The sequence below is a fragment of the Nomia melanderi genome, chromosome 12 (genome assembly GCF_051020985.1).
Source record: "Nomia melanderi isolate GNS246 chromosome 12, iyNomMela1, whole genome shotgun sequence".
Lineage (NCBI taxonomy): Eukaryota > Metazoa > Arthropoda > Insecta > Hymenoptera > Halictidae > Nomia > Nomia melanderi.
In genome coordinates this window covers 13287685-13308691 of record NC_135010.1, presented here as the reverse complement: position 1 = coordinate 13308691, position 21007 = coordinate 13287685, and the positions used below count along the sequence as shown (strand labels likewise).

Sequence of the window (21007 nt, the reverse complement as noted above, 5' to 3'; positions counted from 1 at the left end):
GTCAACGATCACGGCCCCTTACCCGCTTCCTCGACTTCCATGGGTAGTATCCGTCAAGCCGTGACTTCTTTCTCGAACACGACGCTGCGGTCAGAATCACGTGGACGTTCGATTCGAAAATTTTACAGGAGACCTCGACGAGTTTACTCTCATCGCGGACCGGCTGTCCTCTCAACGGTCGTCTTCTGATAACGGAAGGCGAAATACATATTTATATAAAGTGCGAACTTCGACTTCTAGCGTATTAATGCGATATAGCAACGGTCACCACCCATGTACGATAATTTAAGCAGAATTTTAATTGCTCCTTATCGGCCCGTTGAGTAATACCAGTGTTCCAATGTTTACGATCATCATCGTTTGGGGCGTTACTGACGATTCAGGAAGTTCGAACGCTTTGCGAAAGTTCAATCGAATTTTCTTTCCTTATTTCATTGAATCGTACTACCGTAATTCGTGTGTTTACTGTCTCTGCGAACGTATAAACCGATAACTTATCGGTTACAAGCTCATGAAGTATTGGTGCACTCTGGGTGAGAAATGTCTTCCTGCTTGTTCAATGAAGTAGCGCACTGTCCCCGGCGAGAAGCGTTTGATCGATGGAATTGTTAGAGAAGATACTCGCATACTGAATGTAGAAGATATTTTCATTGAGAATAAAAAACGTAAAATGTAATAAAGACGTTCTGATTCTTCGTACCTTCGCCTTAGAAAATTTTCTGTTTCCTGTGCACTTCGTTCCGTGGAATTGCAATTGTATCAGTCCAATAAGGTAGGAACGATAAATGAAGTTTCCTCGTCTTTCCAGGTCTTTCCGAGTTCTTTCCAAGTTCTTTCCAAAAACTTGAACTCCACGGGTATCGTTATTGATATCTTCACAATATGTTCTTTTGTACAATTATCATTTAGGTCAGACGTTCAATTTGGTAACCGAATAAAGACGATTAGATGAACTTCTCCGTTCATCCATGCGAAGCACGGTACTACAAATTTATTAATAAACTCGGATCTGGATCATCTTTGATGGTTGGACAATTTTTAGATCACGTGAAATAGAACCGAAGAGTTCTTGAAACTCTTGAAAAGTCTGCCCGAACCGGGAAAGATAAAGAATTCTTATTATTCTAAATATACACAACCGGCGAAGGGTGTTCATATTTAATCGATGATTCACGCGAATCATCGGCTGATCAATTCTGCGTCAAGATTTTTGCGGTTTACAATCTGTGACTTGAGGTTCATTCAACTCTTCGGTTTGGCAATCCGCCACCCACTCAATTTCTCCTTGCAGTTTTAACCCTGCATCTGACGTTGAGAATAGAGATTCCGTTCGATAAACACAATGTGATAAAAATCAATTCTTTCATCCAGATCAGCTGTGTCCAAGAGATCTTCTTTGTTGCGTTCTCCTATTTCCTCCCAGGGAACATAAAACAGAAAAATCACTGATTTCATCTTCTTCGATCGGCAGGCGGACATGAAGTATTCGTGCAATGTTTATAATTGATTATAAATTATAAACTATAAACTAACTATAGTGAATCAGTTCATGGTCATCTTTGCGCGTTTCATCTAGCTCAAGTAGTAAAACGTGCGTAAAACCCTTCAGCAGGAATTCCCAGCTAGACGTTGCGATACATTCATTAGTATTGTAAAATGCGTGATTAACAGAGTAAAAAAGGCGAGGTATAGTCGGCCCACGTAGCAAGCGGCTCAATTGACGTAACAGGGATATCCCTTGCGGCAGAATAATTGACCGCGTGTGACTATCATTCCGATTTCGCTTCGACTTATGACACTACGGTTATGCGTATTCCCACAAATCGTTGATTCACTGTGTAATTTTAAATGAAGCTTCTATAAATAATTCGCCATTTATACAAGCACCTATTTATTACCGTTTCGACTGATAGAATATATAAATCAACATTGACATGCTTTAGCGTATTAATCGGCGCAATAAGCTTAAGTGGTCGACGCTACGAAATTGCATAATACATTCTTGAACAATCGTTGCTACCAAGTAGAAATCAATTAAAGTGGTACTTTGCTGAAGTTTCTAGCATTAACTTCCAAGTTTAATTTCCTAACAAGTTCATTATCCCATTCCACGAAGCAAAAATCCACAAGGCGTACACCATGGCGAGATAAAAATAGATATTTCCTGATCGTCCTATAATTCAGTTTGAGAACGTGATACCTGTGGTGACATTTCTGTCACCGGTTACACCCACAGCTGGCATTCCACGTGCGGTTCATAGTTTCGCGACATCATATAGCGCTGACTCAGTTCCACGAATCCTTTGCTAACGGATATTCGTGTAACCCGGCCCCCCAATTTGTGAAATCGATGGCCACTATCACTTGCTGCATACGTAATTCGCCATGCCCGCCATGATCTGTCCACCCTGACGCACGTTGTGGAATCAGACTTCCAACGAAAATCGAGAAAAGGAAAGAAAATCGTTGTGAATGACCCTGTCGCAACCAGACGCCAGGCAGACGAACGCATCACGGTGACTCACTGCAACCTGTCGCATCATATAACACCGCGGATCGGGGGATAGTGCACTTCGAGTCTCGCTGTTGGCCCGGATACCTCTTCCAATGAATCTTTCGATCACGCGAGAATCCAAACGATTCACCGTAACGATTGTATGAAACATTGATCGCGACTTCTATCCATTTAGCTTTTGAGAACAGCGTGTACTCAATGAATATTGCATTAAAATAGAGTGCAGTATACAAAGGATCGAGCCAGGCAATCTTCCAGGTATTTGGAGTAACATCCGCTGACCGATGAAACAATAGAAAATTCCGTTCGAATGAGGAAGGAATCGGTGTCACTGACATCAGCGAATTATCCTGGCACAAAATTCGATCTGGCGGAAAAACAGTACTCCCAGGGATGCAGTTGATGCACCGAAAAGATAACCATACGAAGGCTGATTATTTGACCGATGACTGGTCGAAATTTGCCGCGGTCAAAGTACAAAAAAAAAAAAAGAACGAGGAAAGCTGGCCGAACGGAAGGTGGGAAGAAGAGAAAGACTGTTGGGCGGAGAAGGAAAGGACGACTAGTCACGCGACGTAATGCGGGCCCCAACTCGAACAGGAGGCAGGACCCACTAGTTGTAATTATAGTTATCTCCGTGATGTTCTCGGAACGCTTTGCTTCGATCCCTCCTCCGAGTTTACCGGGAACTAAGAGGGAGACGCCGCGAATCGGTCCGAGGACAGGACAAAACGATACGGCGCGGAGCAGATCGGAAGAGGAGAGACAAAGAGAAATCAGAGAAAGAGGGGAGGAAGGGGGCACCGGGCCGAGGATGAAAGTTACATATATATAGAGGGAGAAAGAATTCAGATCGCAGAAGAGAGAAGTCGCAGCGGCCGGTTCAGGACAATCGCGGACAATCTATCGGAGTGAACGGAACACCATAGACGGAAATAGCTTCTTCGATTCTGTATTTGATTCGAGGGTGACACATCGGGCGGCGGTACTGACCTAAAAATGAGAAGTTTTATATTGTTGGTGTTCTGCGTACAACTTGCCTTTCCCATGATCGCCAGGCATCACAGGTAATTTTCATTGAATCACGCGATTTCCGGATCGTAGGATTTTGACGGACAATGACAGTTGTTTCCGAATTGTACAGGGACAGCGGATTTCTGAATCACGTGCAATTGGTGCACGAGTTTCGGTGTTCTATGCCTCAGCCGAGAGCGGTGCCAGTAGAGGAGCTTTTAACCGTTGGTCCGAGTCCCGATGAAGTATTCTATCCAGCTTCTACGGTTCTCACGCGTTGCAACGGTGCCGGGTGTTGCCCCGATCCGAAACAGATTTGCGCGCCTATCGAGACCAGGAACGTTAGCCTCGTCTTCACGGTGAAGCACACGATCGATCGGCAACGGGACAGACATCATGAAGTGATACACGCGTTGGAGCACACGAAGTGCGGATGCGTCGATAAGAAACTGATCAAATTCGACTGATTCTATCCGCCAGCCAATCCGAGTATCGCCAAGTAGTTAACGATTAGTGTCCCGTTCGGATTAACGTGTACAAAAAGTTCGTTTAATTAGCAGTAAGACGTCAAGATAAATGTAAGACAAGTTCCTTGTTCTAACGCCCTTTCAGGTTTCCCGACTGTGATATTTTACTAACGTAATATATTGTTTTCTTTTTAATATATAAACTTAATAAACGATCAATGTTTTTTCTTTTTTTGGGGGTAACGTTGCATTTTATTCTGTACCTCCATCCAAACGAGGACGAAGCTTACCATCCGGCTCACGATTAATTTAAGATCTAGTCTACCTACTACTTGCCTCTTAATCCTTTATGTCGAAGTATTGTTTTGCAACTAGTACGTCGCGTTTTATCCTTTCATTGTCCGGTGCCAATTCCAGGGCAACTTTGAGCTCGGGAATGCCATGCTGAGGTGAGGACAATTTACAGAGTGCCGCGCCTCGTCGAGCGTGACACCAGGCTCTCAACTCTCGATTGCTTTCGCATTTCGGCTCCATTAGTTCCAGTGCCTGCGAACGAAAAACGTCACTGTATAGAATGTCGGCGAATACAAAGCGTCAAAAGTGTTATTAACTGGCCCTTCACTTTCGAACAGTCCTCTATGCATCTGCAATAATTTTCCAGCGCGTAGTGGGCGGCTGATCGGTTCACGTAAAGCGACGCTAACTTATCGCTGATCTTAATGCCGCAACTATAGGCGCTAATCGCTGCCATGTAGTTTCCATCCTTGTAGAATTCACTGAAACAAACATGTTGTCGATTCGTTGATTTCCAGATCAGGTTTACAAACATTTATTGTACGGTTTATGTTACTGTTTCTGGAAAAATTCATGTTCGATTCAGATTTTGAAGTTAGATGTTTAAAAATAGACAATTAAGGTACATGCTAAATTCATAAATAATATTTATAAACCTCAAGTTGAGTCAAATTGACGTGTTCCGTAAACCTAGCGTTGAATGAAGTGTCGAATAATGACTGTATAAAATATAAAACATACTCTCCTTTGTTTTGCAACCACTGTGGGTCTCGCTCTTCCGGTCGCAGATCCGCCGAGTCGAATCCTGTCTTGCGTCTCGCTTCCGCTTGATTTTTCAACCACTAAAATAAAACAGATTTTAATAGAAACGCTGATGAAAGCGTTAACGTGTATCGTGCTCGCTAGGAAAATTGATAAAAGAAAATACTTCTTCCTCCTCGACGCGAGAACTTTCCCTAGCAGGAGTGGGGAACTTCCGGTCTGAAAATGTGACGCCGATGGTACCTTTCTTCCGTGGTAATGGTACCGACTTCGACGGTTCTTCGAATATGCTATTCCTTTTTACGAACTTGCCATTTATCGCGGCTTTCACGGACTCCAGTCCAGGCCTCGATTTCGTCCTGTTCTCGAGGAACTTACGCAATTTCTTTTCATTTATTTCCTTAATAGAACAAGACGATTTCGATTGATCATCCGATTCAGAGTCTTCCGAATCGCTCGAACCATCCAAGACGTTACAAACGGATTCTTTATTATCCGTCGTTTTCTGTTCGATATTTTCAATGCTCGCGTTTGTCTTTTCTCGTTCAACTTCCGGTGCTTTATCCTCGAGTGCTCTCTTAATTGTATCGGTGCCGAATATTTCGTCATCAGTCAACGGTTGAGACTTTAATGTATTGTCATCTTTGAACCATTTTAACGGTGGCCTTCCGATAAATATGTGTTAGAATAATCTTATTTAATTCGATAAATAGTAAGAATTAATATTTTGTGCAATTACTTGTAAGCCTTCCTATTTTCTTGTACTTCGCCTTCAACTTCCGAGAGAAACGGTAATTCAGCCTTCACCCTCCAATCGTCAAATTCCCGCATGGCTTCCTTTCTGTGGGCATTCCTCGTCGCATCAATTTTGTTCAACGTGGCTGTACTAATGTTGATTTGTTCTTTAACCGCCTCTCTTTGCAAATATTGACGCTTTTCTAGAGTAGAGAATGATTTGTGAGTACATTAAGAAATAATTTGAACAGATGACGTTAGCTACCCTGTTTGGTTTTCGCGAGTTCTTCGGCCTCTACTTGAGCACGTTCTAAAGCTTCGTTGCGATATGTTCTCTTAATTTCATTGTCAATATTTTCTACTTCAAGAGTGGGCCACTCTTGGCTAATTTTTGTTTTCTGTAAAGAAAGTATCGCTTCTCGATCGGTAATGGTGCATTTACTTCGCTTTTCGACCACATCGGCCCATAGAAACAACTCCAATATGAAAGGGGGAAAACTGACCTAATAAGTTGATTTAATTCCGAATCAGTTTAGAAAAATAGAAATTGAATAACAATTGATTGATCTTATTAGAAATTTCAGTCACTTAGAAATTCAGAGATTAGAGATTAATAGAACTATTTAATATTGTTACCTTCACGTAATTATCAATTACAAACAGGTCCACCTTCTTTGGATTACCACTCAAAGGTACGGTTAGAATTACAGATTCCGGTGTCTGTCTCCAAGTATAACCTTTAATGACTATAGCTGGCATTGTTTTCTTTACCGATGACAGCAATTTTTGAATGATGAATTCGTACGATGTTCTATAAGACTGTTACAACAATTATTTTTCGTTTCGCCCGACTGTTGTAGCGGTATCCAGAAAGACTATTGATCAAACAATTTTCAATATCCATTGGTTACCTGTCAGAAGAAAATATTTTAGCGTATTTTGGTTAAATAAATAATGCATACTCTACGAGATTACATTGTTGCATTTATGATCTGTATTTTAGACACACATATACTGTACATTACAATTTCGCCTTAATGTTTAATTTATTAGGTAAAAAATCAACAGACTATGAATATATTGTATGAATTACTTTTAATTAAAACGTTTAAGAGTATTTATTGACAATACTTTTTCATAGACAATATTAAAAAGCTGCCGTTCACGCAACTCCCACATTCCGTCTTTATGCATGGAACCATAATTTTTTCCCTTTCATGAGCAATAATTTAAAATTAGTATCGAAAAACGTATGAAAAACATTTAGATACTATGCAGCTCCACAAAGGTATATAAGTTTTGGTTCTTGGGCCAGACTATTACTTTTGGATAAGTGTTACATCATTATTAAATTGCATTATCTAAGCCATTCGTTGAAAATCAACTACAAACTTATTGTAAATCAGTCGGTTTTTATCAAACGTCAGCTCCTAGAAAATTGCAATACTATTCATAAACGAATTGCGGGACGTACTAATCCTGGAGTCTTTTCTTTTTTTGCACTCACTAAACATACGCGCATTTCCAGAATGAATTTCTTTTTTTTTTCATTACCCTGAGACGCAAAATTGTTTTCCTTTTGATGAAACTTTTCTGTTCGCTTCCTACATTTCGTTGTACATAACAGAAACAACAAGTATTAATTGATTTCAGTATATTGTGATATACGAAGTACCGTTAAAAAATGGAGGACCTTTGATAAACGCTTAAGTTAGGAAATGAAAAACTAGTTTCTATAAAGATATTATGACACTATAGTTATGCCTCTTACACGCCTTACGACATACTCAGTTTTTTTTCGTAGATTACAATATTATTGATCGTTCATTGTGTACTATGTACAATGTATATCAATGCCAAATACTTTGCTCGAGTTTTGTATAAAAGAAACTTTGTTGTTCAGGATATATTATATGATAAGAACAGTATAAAGAGAAAATAAAGTACTTAACATTGTACAAGACGTTTGTCATAACATTATCATAAATAAGTGTACGTACAATAAGGTACGTTCGTCCTACATAATATCCAAGCGAGTCCCGTAATTACTATTCGCGAATGAATATTCAATACGTGTTCTCGTTTGGTTATTGGATTCGTATTAACATACATTATATATCCACGCATATATAGGGACTTCGCTCGAAGCATCAAAACTTCCGCAGTGATTCTAATTGTTTGTTAATAAAGATAAAACTACATAGTCGCATGGAATGTCTAAAGTATACAAAAAAACGCTAAAGAAGTTCATCATCACATAATTTAAAAATTATCGTCGCAATAAAATCGACGTTGTGCGGGTAATCAAGTACTTCGTTCGTATAGTACAAATTTCGCAAGATTAAAAGTAGAACAAATGCCTAATACGAACACTGAAAACGGTAGCAACATGACCTCGTTAATACTTCAATTTGATATGATTTGAACAAAAAAAAATGCAATCCACTGACTAACATTCTGAAACGTATTAACTATTCAGAAAATTTTGATGGAATAAATACAGGTGAATAGAATTACTTTGTAAGTCGATCAATCTACAAATGGAATTTATGACACGTATCGCATTGACAAATTACAAATTCGTTGATAGTTCAATGATGTACATAGTAAATTCATTTTTTTTCCCAAGAAATAGATACATTAAAACTCTAATTTACTAACATTCTGCGAGATGCATTATGAAAAATTGTTATTACACAATCAACTCAATAATAAAAATAAATACAGGAATAATATATTCTAGTAACGTGAAACTTGTATCACTACAAAAAAAATATACTTACAATTATTTAAAAAGAATTCTAGATAATCGAAAATTTATTACAATTTATCTAAATGGCTTGGATTTTTTACATACATATCACATGCATACGTCTGGCATTGTAAGCATGTTTGTACCATCATACATGCTTCCATTATTTGAATCATATTCATTGTTGCTTCATAAATAATTAATACAAATACTACAAGAAGAATGAAGCAACATGAATACAAAGGTATATATTTATATAAATAAATGCAAAAATTAAGGAGATGAGTTTTTTTAATTGAGTATATAAATAATCAAAGTTTAAAACTTCGGATATCTAGGAATCCGAACAAGAATATTTACTTAATGACTGCTTAAACGCGCTAAAGAATTAAATACAAGACGGAAGTAATCGAAAATACATACACTACGAACATCATTGGAATATCGTACATCAAATTTCCATATGTCACCGACTTTTTGTGCAATGTTATTGCATTTCGTAAAGAGCACAAATGCATATCGAACGCATAAACTATTTTTTCCTGGCAGCCTTTTCTGCTTTCCGTCGCATCCGTTCAATCTCTTTCCTCTCCTTGCGTTCACGGTCTGCTTGTGCTCTAAGTTCTTTCAACTTTCGTTTCAGATGAGACTTTTCTTCTCCATAAATACCAAAAGCTTTCAGGTCGCGAGACTCTAACCGCAAAAGGTTTCCACCATTGATACCAGTTTCCAGAAAACGCGGCGCGTACCGCTCCAAGCCGATTCCAGTCAACCATTGACACACCTAATGTCACGTTTCAAGTTACACGTGATAATAAACTAATCATTTACGAGGATAGAATTTCTTAATGTAAGTTCACACTTACTTGTTCCTTGGACCAATCCGTTACTGGGGCATTTTGCCAAAAGTGAGATTTCTTGTCACCTAAACCAAAGTCGCTTGGATGAGGAGGCAACCAAACTTCACTCGCATCTAAATTTGTAATGCCGTATATACAAGCACCGCATTGAATTATAATAATTGAACATTCAAATAGGGAGAAAAACAATCTTTTAATAGCTGCATTGCATCGTGAAAAACTGTATTACCTGTTTTGGATGGACTAGGATCAACTGCAGGCGGGCTCACCGATCCACCAGAGGACAAACTGGATGGTGAACTACCTGGATGATGCCAAGGCGTTCCACCGCTCCCAATAACATTTGGCGAAGGAATAGTAACTTTTTTCACTATGAAAATAATTAACATGTTCGAAAGGAACTCCACTACTTATTAATTAACTTAATATGTTACCTCTTTGATTGGCCTCGTTTACAGCCTGTCTTATTTCCTCTACTAAATGGTGGGTAACCAAGGTTGGATCGTTGTTGTGCGGATTATTTAAATCACTAAAGTCTCCCGAACTCTCCCTTGAAGAAGACATATCATTTCCACCAAGTCGTCTTTCTCTTTCCGCTAGGACCTGCTTCAATTGTTCTGCTAAAGATGCCGGAGGTCCTGTTAAATCTACGACAAGTTAGAAACATAATTTAACATTGGAAATTTTACGCAGATCGTTAAAGAAAAATATAAGGGAAAAATACTTTTCTGCGACTGTGGCCAACTCTGTTCTGTCATAGCTCGAACTTGCGAACTAATAGTACTATGCTGTCGAATCGCCGTGGGATGCGTAGGTTCCATATGCTTACTCTTCAGTGAACTAATCGAAGAACTACTGGAATAGGAACTCAAGTTTGATTGCTTCGACGTTAAGTCATTTGGCGATCTGCTACTAGTGTCTTGAGAAAGAAGCTTGGAAGAAGAATCCTCGTCAGTATTATCACCAGACTCGTCCAAACCGTAATCCTAAATAATTGATTCGATTAAACATTTATATTTCCTTCCCCGTATATACCGTAAATTCCGTATACGTACAGAACTGCTATTGCTAAGGCCACCAGACCGTTTAGGAAGTTGTCGGTTTGCCAAACCTCCCCTACTAGCAAGCTCAGCCTTACTTTTCCCTGCAGAATTATCAAGAAGTCGATGGGCAGGCACAGCTCTATCCAATTCTTCTTTGACCGGCAATGGAAGTGGCAATTTCCTCTCCACCGTTGCAGTTTTGTCACCATCGTCGGGGCTACTAAGATCTGATGTCTCTGTGTCTGACAGTTGACAACTAGTGGACGAAGGTGGCGGTGGTAACTGGCGTCGTGATAATTGGGGTGTAACTATTCTAGCTGTTGTGCCATCGTAAGGCAATCTTACTGGCAACCCAAATCTCCTTTGAGTCTCGGTCAATTCTACTTCCAACGTGATAACCTATAATCATAAAGAATATATATTTTTTTAAATGTGTATACCTTTTAACACCTCCCGCTCCCTTGTAACTACAACTGTTGACGTACCCTATCCTTTAAACTCTTTACAAGAGCATTGTACTCCGTGTCTTTTTCTTGTAACAACTGTTGATAAAATTCATCTCGAGCTGCAATATCCGCGCGCAGCTCACGAGCTGCTCTCCTTGCTCGTGCATACTTTTGTTGCAAAGCAGCATTCTGAGCTGTTGCTTGAGAAAGCATTTCTCGAGCCGTTGCCAAATCCTGTCTGGCAGTACCCAAGGCTCTCTCGGATTCATGGAGTCGTAATCCAGATTCACGCAGTTTTGCTGCGTACTCCTCGCTACCTGCTCCACTGTTCTCTAAGTCTACAAGCTACAAATGAAAAGTACATAATAAAATTATGTGTAACATGAACCAAGGCAATTCAAGGAAATGAAAGGCTTTTATGCGTGATTTCATGGAAAAAGCGAATGATATATAAACACATAAAATTGCTATGCGAAAAATCTGATGTGTTTACCTTAGCTTTCAGCTTTTCCACCTCTCCATCTGCTAATGCTAGTTTATACTGACTCTGCAAGCAGCGAACAACAAACACAGTGCATAAGCAAAACCAAAAATATATTTAAGCCTATGAACCTATGAAGGTGTGCCGATGTGTACGAACTGGCAATGTAAGTTAAATTATATATACATGTATATATATATATACATGTATATACATGTATGTACAATACTCTATAGTGCATAACTTCCTGTAGTTTATATTTTGTATAGTAAGAACGTATTTCTATGATACTAGATATACTTCGTGCAAAAATAAATGCGATGTGCACTATGCAGACTATTGTAAATCTAATTTCAAATAACATCACCACTTTCTTAATATTATGAAGCAGACTACTACATGATAAGTAATGAGACCATACTATATATTTCTCATTAATTATACATTTAAGAGAAATCAACAATTTTACACATAATTAAGTAAGGGAATGCGGCAATCAAAATAAAAATACATGTAATAGACTACGTATCTCACACGTTCCTTACTATTATCTTCTGTTCTGATTGAGAGAAAAACAAATTACCTCTTGTAAAAGTAGCCTCAAACTGTCAACATCACTTTGTGTAGTAGGCGCATGTGGTGGCATCGATGAACTAATAATAGGAGATCTACTTCGACCGGAAGCAGATAAGTAACTTTCAATAGGACTTTGGGGAGGTTCCCCTTCGGAACATGACGACATGGCTGGAGAGCCTGGTATTGCACCCATCCCTCCGACAGAAATATCCTCGCCAGATCGTTGACCATCGGGCGAGGCATCCGAAAAATTTAGTTTTCTACAGGAACAACGGACATTTATATTACAATACGTTTTATATCTTTAATTGAAAGTTTACATGTAAGCAACAGAGTTTAGTTTCCCTCAGTACCTCAAGAGGCCTCGTGCCATCATTGAGGTGGCCATAGTTTGTCGTCATAGACATTAGCGAGCAAGGATAAACCATCATTGGGAAGTTACTTAAAAAGAAAATCAGAAACATTGTTTAAATGTGTACCTAGCAGAATTAGCTTGCTGCTGTTGCTGTTCTCTTTCCTTATCCGCCTGAAGACTTTGTCGTATTAACATAGCCACTTCTGAGTTCGGATCGCGTTCCCTGCCGATCACAAATCGCACAAGACCAGAAGTATTACGAAGAACGCTGGCTGCGTAAGCTTGTGTCACACCGACTAAAGATTTTCCATCAACCTCAACGATTTGATCGTTCACTTGTATTCTACCTTCTCGTGCAGCTGCTCCCTTTTCAGTGATAGTTTTCACGAATATACCTAACTTCTCGAGTCCTGCATCTGCACCGACACCCATTCCGATAATACTTAAACCGAGACCTTCTGGTCCTTTCATCAGTTCTACCGGAAATACCTGATAAATATTTCTTTATTACCACAAATGAATTTATAATGGAATATCATGTGCAGTATTTATGCTGTTTGAGTACCTCCATCTTCTCCACCCGTTTTTCGAGTTCGTACTCAGCGCTTGCAGCAACGGGATCGACATCTTCGTTGTGACGATCATACTCGTTCACCGAATGAGTAGAATAAACTCTCATTGGCCCCGTATCAAATGTAACTTTAGTCATCTTCTTGACTGGTATATCTGTCGGGTAATCTTCTTTCTCCTCGTCCGATTCCGGTATTCCAGCAACTTCCATCCAGAAATGGCCATCCTCAAAATAATGCACTCCATTTTCTACCAGCACCTAAATGAATATCGTCAAATTTGTTATCTTCCTTGTATTCCTAATATATATTTAGTTTAATCGTATTACGATTATCATGCTTATAAACTCACAATTTTGCCTGGCATTGGAGGCATGTACTCATCCTGATGTTCAGTCTCTGTATCGTCATTAGTTTCATGAGTGTCGTTCAAACTGCTAACTGAACCAAGAAGACCACTTTCGCTTCCAGTTACAGAACCCACTTGACTCTCCGTCAACGAGTCTATCGTTAAATCGCTACGTGATCTATGGGATAAACTAAAAATTACAAACATTTGAATACGTTAAAAATAAATTATTACCATTTCACGTATGTTTTGAACAAAATCACCTCATGTGCGCTTAATGAAACAAATGGAAATAAGATCATAGCATAAGCGGCAAAATATTTTTATAAGACGAAAAGGAAAAACATAAAAGACCAAACTGATTCACCTATAATCATTAGTGGTGCTATTAATAAGACTGGTATCAGGAGCAGACAGGACATCGGAAAGCCAATCCGGTGTATTATCTTGATCCTCCCTCTCCCTCTCTTTGTCGATCTCTTTACTTTTATCAATAGAATTTCCTTCATTTACAGCCTCAGTATTCACAGTAGGAGAAAGTAATCTTGCTATTTCTTGTGCTTCCTCATCCGACAATAAAGCTGATCCTTGTCTAATTGATTATTCATATGATTCACCTTGTTCTTTCATAGTTTAATATTGTAATCAATGAACTGAACGTTCAATCATAAAATAACAATAATCTTACCTTATCTTTTTCTCTAGGATGCTGTGTTTTGTCCCAGTATGTAATGAGTTTGTTGGAAATCGCATTGAAATAAACATGAATAGTAGAAAATATTAGAATTTAAAATAAGGAAATAAAAATTATCAAGCTTCTTGCAAGTTGCCACAAAATGATTTGCTATGCAACTAGAATTATTATAAATATAATATGCAATTCCATATGAAAAACATTTATGTCAAATTAGATGTATTTTACGGATTGTTCTCAATATACAAGTATAAACTAATTTTTTTAAAAAGAACTATATATATATATATTTTTTATAATTTTTCATTTGATGTACTTACCGGGAACTTAGTAGGTTTTCTGCTTCATCAGCAGTCATAGTGTCTGGTGTTACAGGAACTGCTTGATTAAGATTAGTTTTGGATGGAGCTTCAACTGCACTTTTTGGATTACTCTGTTCATTAACATGTTGCATATCCACTGGTGCATACTCCAAATTTGTAATAGTCTTAGTGTCACTGGAATCACTGTCTTCGTGAAGACTGCTTTCAGATACAACGTGTTCATTAATTTGCTTCTTATCTACGTGCTGTTGAGATGCAATAACGGGAGATGTGCTTTGAGGTACATTAACTTGTTGCATTGAACTTGGCGAGTTATTTTCTTGTAATCGTAATTTAGCTAATTGATCAGCTTTAAGTTTCTCTTGTTCCCAAGTGGTTTGAGGTTGATCTGATTCCTCTATGGATCTATTTAAAATACTGTTTACTGCCTGGGAATTAGATTTGGGTAGCGGTGCTGTATTTCCTGCTAATGTTATATATTCCTTTTGGCTACCGGCTTTTGTTGTTACTTTAGATGTATTCGCAGGATATACAGCTTCATCTAATTCCGCCTCTTTAATAACAGCTTTCTCTAACAAATTCTCAGTACTCGAGACATTTGAGATTGACGAACTCAGACTCGTATTTAAAATGGCTTTATCTGTTTGATCTTTATTATCAACTTCAGCAAAACTTGAACGTTTCCCAGACACTTCTTCTTTATTTTTTGCAATCTTTTCCCGCATAGAAATTTTAATTTGATCGTTTTTGGCATTCGACACGGTCTTCTGGCATACCGTTTCAGAAAATGCATGCCTCTCATTAATAATATTTGATTTTGACTTATTATCTAAAACTACATTTTGATTTACTTCTGTGATCACTGAATTAGTTCGTCCATGATCATGATTACTATCTTGAGATATCTTATTATGGCAACTTTTTGTTGAATCAGTTTTTATTACCGCATTCTCTTCTGTGCTTCCTTTTATTTGAGTTTTAACTTCATTGTTTTGTGCAGAAACTTCCTGATTTTGTTGTATTTTCTTTGCATATGGCGAAGGTATTGGTATATCCTTGTGTTCTAGAGCTGGATACTCTTGATCTGAACTAATAACAGATGGTGGTCGTTGTCCCAAACCAGCTGCTTGAAGATCAACACGGACGTGAGAACGACGAATGACGGTAGTTGTATCTGTTTCACTAAATCTTGAATTTTTATCTGAAACATCTTTTTCGGGAATAGCTTCTGTGTACGATGCAGGCTTTTCTTGATCTTCAGGTTCCAAATCATAACTATTTCGACCTTAAACAAAATATTACAATATTAAAGAGTTATGATAACAAATAATTTTGTTAAATAATCATTAAAAAAATACCTCGACAATCAATGCAAAGTAGTCGTAGACACATGATATTTTTATCTTTTGTATGTAAAATAATATGAAATTTAGATAGTTAAATTTATCATATAACTGTACAATAAAACGGAAACATATATCTTTTTACAAGAACCTTACAATTTTTAGTAATTTAAAAGATTGAATCGCACAAGCAATATAAATAAACTTTGGTAAAAATGTTTTTGATACAACACGTATAAAAGAGCACATACTTTGCAGAAAATATTTTATGCTATATCATTACACCTTACTAATACTATTCTTTTTAGGGAGCACGTTTTTAAGGAACACATTTGGAAATATCCAAGTTTTCACAAATCCACATTCCACAAAACGGATATAATTTAACGATGATAATTAATTTTTAACAAGTATTTTTTGTTTTGCACTTGGAAAAAAAGTGATTGGAATTTGAAAAATACTTTTCCGAAGAAAATGCTGCAAAGTACCACCAGACAGAAGCAGAACAGAATACACAGAGATTTCTATAAATAATACTGTTGAAACCAGTAGGAGGAACCAACATCAAGAAGAGGAGGAAAGGGGGAAAGAGGAGAGTTTCCTCTTGGGCTTTTACTTTTTAGTATTTTGGCAGACTGCCACAGTCTGCAACATATCAATAAGTTAAAATATGATATCAATAATTTTCCGATAATTAAAAAAATAATAAAAAAATTCATTTTTTCCCGTAAAAAAAGTTTACGTTAAATTCGTGTCTTTTGTATATGTCTTTTGTTTTGTGATAAACTGAGTATTCAAACGTGTATAGAATGTATTACATACGTTTGTATAAATTAAGCCATGTTACTGAAATGATTCACGAATACTATACCCGCTTGAATTTTTTCAGACATTTCCTTATCTGCCTTCTCTTCTTTACTATCCTTGGAAGGGGAGCTAGGGGAGCTCATACTAGAAGAAGCGCTATCCGTACCTCCAGAAGGTGGTCTCAATTCCGGATCCGGAGATTTCGAAGGTTCTATTTTCCTTTCATCCGTCAGATTATCTTTTTTCCTGACCGTATTTATACACGATCTGGCCCAATCTGGTCTTGGATCAGGTCTAACGACATCGTTTTTCGTTTCCACGTCCAATACCTCTCTAGAATTCTTCAAGTCCGCCGCTTTCTTCAATATCTCATCATTTTTAGCTAACCACTCGTTCCTCCATTCAGAAGTTTTCGGCGGTGAACGTATGGAATTCGTAGGGTAATTTAAATACTCAGGAGTGTCAAGCAAGTCGCTATCCTTCCTTGTCTTATTTTCGTACGCAATACTAGTAATATTCTCTATCGAGATACTCCGTGTTGGACTAGATATATCAGAATTTCTATCATAAGGAGAAACATGCGATTTCGATTGTGAATATATATCGATACTTGAGCTTGCAAGAGCAGTTTTAGTACTCAGATTACTTTCTGAATTACTGAATCCCTTTGAATGCTGAACAGAAGAAGTATTTTTTGATATGTCTGCATTCCGCGAATGCGCTTTGGCCGCAGTGTTCTTCTGTACAACTGCATACTCTGGTATGAACACATCTTGTGTCCTTTCTCCCGCAGGAGTAGCAACGTTCTTCGAACCTTCCCGATGTTCTTGGTTTCTTTGGAAATGTTTGTTTTGTACATTCGTGTTCTTTTGTACAACTGCGTACTCTGGTATGGTGGGAGAAGTATCGAAATACTTGTTTATAGTAGCATACTCTGGACTACTAGGAATATCCGAAGGAGACACAGCCGCGATACTTGCCGGTCTTTCTTTTTTCACATTCGACGAATTTCTGGTTGGCGGTAGAGGTGGAGGTGGAGATATGGCTGATGACCTAACAGAACAAAAACTTGCAGATCTTGTGGCTGGATTAGTAGAGATATCTGTTGGTCTTTTTACTTCATTATCAACGTTTGCGGCATTTTGTGCATGTCCTGCAGAAACAGAGTCAACATTCACCTTATTCGCGCTTTGATTCAATGAGCTTTGGACTACGGATCTATTTGGATCTGAATTGTATCTGCTTGGTCTAGTTTTTGAGAAATGACTAGTCCAATTTTTTTGTTTCTCAATTAATTCTTTCGAGTTCAATCGTCTTTCAGGTTTCTCCGGTTTTTCTGGACGATCGTCCAATCGATTTTCCTTCCCATAATTTTTATCAAATTTTCCAAATCCTGATCGCGATTTATGTTTATCTGGCACATTATCGAAACCATGATTATGACCGTTTTCAAAATGTCTTTCAGCGTTTAAGGCTGGTACACTTGCGCTCCAATTACTTAAATGATCCCTAGTACCCGGAGGCGACGGGGATCGAGGACGAGGTGACCTAGCTGGAGACGTACAGCCTGATCCAGAATTTGCTGAACTAGAACGTGATCTTAAACCGTGTAAGTTGCTGGGTTTTGCAATTCTGTCAATCCTGTATAAAATTGATGAAAACAAAAAGTAAACAAAACATGGTATATTATTTGTGCATCTATCTTTTTGAACAATGTATGCACTTACGGTTTATTTGGTTTATTTTCTTCCCCAAGTTTCTCGAATAGAGCTCGCGCATTGTTGAAACGGGCCACATGACTTTCAGTTCTAACAACTGTGACTTGCGTAGGAGATTCTTTTAAAGGCACAGCCGGTTCTTTGAAACCATCTGACAGAATATTATTAGTTCTATGGCTTAAATTGTCCAGTTGTGGTTTCGATTGAAAGATGTTTGCAATGGCTGACACTTTTGAACCACCAACTCTTTTCTTTTCTTCCACTGTTGCCATGACTCCTTTTCTTTTAAATAAAAAATACATCAGCAATTATATCAATTGTTGACAATATAAAAAAACACATCTCACTAATGTTTGAAATTAAATTAAACATTGTGCAAATAAATAAAAACAAAATAAAAATATCAATACCTGGACCTCACTTGTATAAAAGTAATGTGAGTTTCAATGCCTAATATACTTCAGCCCATTGTCATTCACGTATTTTTTATATTAATCATTTTTCTGACGATCTGAAAAAAGTAAAATAAAATATAAATTGCCATAAATTAATTTAAATTCAGGTGTAAATTTATTTTCCATAGTCATTGAACATTTATGCAGGTCATTGATCTTATAGCACTTGTAATACTTCTTTGAAATATTGAGCATATTCTTTGATAGTATTAGAGAAGCATTTTATTATGAGATTACATTAGGTATATCTGTCTCTGATTGTCTGAAATGATTTAAGTTAAACTTAAATGGAGGGCATGTATACAGAGGTGGGGTCTTGTCTGGGCTTCACCCTCCTCCCATTGCCATAGCACACCATGCTCCTGCAATCAATACTTGAATCCTTTCTCTGTAGTTGAAGTATGAAAAGTGGAAGCATGCACATGTTATGATCTCATATTATGTGCCATGTATATAATGTGCAAGCCTTTGTAATAATAGACTAAAATTAACTGTATCTTAAAATAAATAATGGAGCTAATGTAGCAAACTTTCACTTACTACTTTTTGTTGTGAACTAACTCAAAATGCATGTAATTTTAAATAAATCGAATAAAACAATATATTTGAGAAGAAATATTATTAAAAAATATCAACTTTTGAACCCAATAAGGTGATGTTCTATGAAAATGTAGTTCATGGAAATAATTTCAATTTTCATATCAGTATGAACATATTATTATTGACCAACTGTTCTAAATACTTTACACTGAAAATAAAAATAGAATATGCGTTTATAATTAACAACATCAGTTTTCAATAAATAAATATTTATATTGGGTGTAACAGGGAATATATTGAATACAGAACAGCTATGTATTCTCTAATTTACATGCTTCTTTAAAGGTGTAATAACATGCTGACACAATCATATCTTTCAAGTGATACTTATTATTCTACTGACACATTCATAAGGCAACAGTTCAACTGGTAAGGATAAACAGTACTGTTTGATGATTCAAAAAATTGTTAAAGACTTACAATTAAAAAGTGCAAATAACGTTCAGAATAATAATTCAATTTTATTCTTTTTCTATATAAATCAATGGATAAAATACATTTACATTCCTTTGCCGCCTCGTTTTCCGTTGAAGAAAAAAAAATATTTCCATTCTTCCGCGAGCTCGTTTTACGATATTTACTATGACAATACCTTTATCTTCGGGCCGAAGATAAACAGTAATAGATAAATGACTACTATGGAATAAATGTGTCACTAAATTACGGACAAGCAACATGCGTGTATATAAAATTCAAATAAAATAGTGCAATAATAAAACCTTAATTTGCTTATCGACGACACATAATGTTTACAAAAATTTTGGTAAACGTACGTTGCATTTCGCCATTATAAAGGTACTAGCCAGGCGAATTCGAAGAAAATTTGCAATAACGGTTATCATCAAGGGATCTCTCATTCGACACGTAATTTCATTATCAACGTTCGACCCGCACCGATAACAATCCGCACGGTCAAACGGAATTACTTTTAAACGAAATATGTCAAATTGTTTATAGGATTCGTAAACTAACCAGAGGTGTCACCATGTGCACGAAACCATTTTCCTATCGCAAGATGTATTTTCAATGCGTTCGTGTCTTCTTTCTCGCGACAACTCGATTTTCCTTTCACACGAAAGAATCACAACCGAAAAAATACCCTGCTTGTAAAATATCGGATTAATATAATAGGGCTTTCGTACTCGTCTCTGTCAAGATCACTTATATTCGTGACAGACGCTCGTTACCGCGAATTTTTTTACACTTTCGTTCTAGAATAGTATTCCGCACGATAATCTGAAACGCGTGGACCGGTATCGCTTTTAATTCTAGTTTTCTAACCAACCACTACTTATTTCCAAGTTAATCGCGATACGATTTTACATCGCGAAACACTTTCACAACCGGCTGTGATCTACCCGTGTCAACAACCCGTGAAAAATGGTCCAAGATGGTCGTCGTTCCTTTTTAAAGATGGCGACCCTTACGCACCGCTAGGGATTTTAATTCCGAGAAATTCCGAATGAAAAAAACTCAATTTCCAAACTAGATAAGATTATTTATTTATATAACGTATTACGTACGACATGCGTAACTAGAAAGATTCTTTAACAGTAGAATAAGGATAAAGGTATAGAAGAATTAATAAAATGTTGTTTAATATTAATGTAAAACTCCCCTTATTCCTGTTCAAAATACCCGATATCCATGGGTTTTAATATTCTCACGATATAAGCTCGGCAACTGGGTCCCCCTAGAATCAATTAAACGGGTAGCCAGAGGATTTATGAGCTCTGCGGAACAGAGGAAATGTTATATGTTGATCAAATTTAAGAACAGCAGCGTGATTTACGTATCGTGCGACTGAAAAATGTTCATGTCTTGTAATTGGATCATTTTTCTCACTCTC

At 37.4% G+C, this 21007-nt stretch overlaps 3 protein-coding genes across 15 annotated transcripts; 1 reads left to right on the top strand and 2 right to left on the bottom strand.

Moving 5' to 3' along the window:
- The first annotated feature begins 3443 nt into the window (after positions 1-3443).
- On the top strand, positions 3444-3996 carry LOC116424113 (vascular endothelial growth factor A-A). Its single transcript, XM_031970083.2, has 2 exons — positions 3444-3582; positions 3660-3996. The coding sequence occupies exons 1-2, from the start codon at positions 3515-3517 to the stop codon at positions 3994-3996; spliced, it is 405 nt and encodes a 134-aa protein (XP_031825943.1). The 5' UTR covers positions 3444-3514.
- A 207-nt stretch (positions 3997-4203) lies between these two features.
- Positions 4204-6716, bottom strand: LOC116424112 (dynein axonemal assembly factor 4). Its single transcript, XM_031970082.2, has 7 exons — positions 6424-6716; positions 6053-6290; positions 5792-5990; positions 5219-5717; positions 5032-5132; positions 4619-4772; positions 4204-4542 (listed from the first exon to the last, which is right to left on the bottom strand). The coding sequence occupies exons 1-7, from the start codon at positions 6544-6546 to the stop codon at positions 4336-4338; spliced, it is 1521 nt and encodes a 506-aa protein (XP_031825942.2). The 5' UTR covers positions 6547-6716; the 3' UTR covers positions 4204-4335.
- Positions 6717-6771: 55 nt separating this feature from the next.
- Spn (protein phosphatase 1 regulatory subunit spinophilin) lies at positions 6772-20557 on the bottom strand. 13 transcript variants are annotated; one of them, XM_031970067.2, is made up of 19 exons: positions 20131-20557; positions 18514-18614; positions 18113-18385; positions 16450-18026; positions 14233-15520; positions 13907-13927; positions 13586-13810; positions 13222-13408; positions 12866-13129; positions 12425-12789; positions 11953-12205; positions 11382-11435; positions 10928-11233; positions 10455-10841; positions 10124-10385; positions 9834-10046; positions 9629-9769; positions 9406-9512; positions 6772-9323 (listed from the first exon to the last, which is right to left on the bottom strand). In XM_031970067.2, exons 3-19 carry the CDS (start codon positions 18373-18375, stop codon positions 9072-9074), a joined length of 6165 nt encoding a protein of 2054 aa, XP_031825927.2. In that variant the 5' UTR covers positions 18376-18385; positions 18514-18614; positions 20131-20557; the 3' UTR covers positions 6772-9071. The 13 variants fall into 13 exon arrangements, with proteins under 13 accessions (XP_031825927.2, XP_031825938.2, XP_031825937.2 ...); XM_031970078.2 differs by having other exon boundaries at positions 9406-9464; XM_031970077.2 differs by having other exon boundaries at positions 13222-13396.
- Positions 20558-21007: the final 450 nt, after the last annotated feature.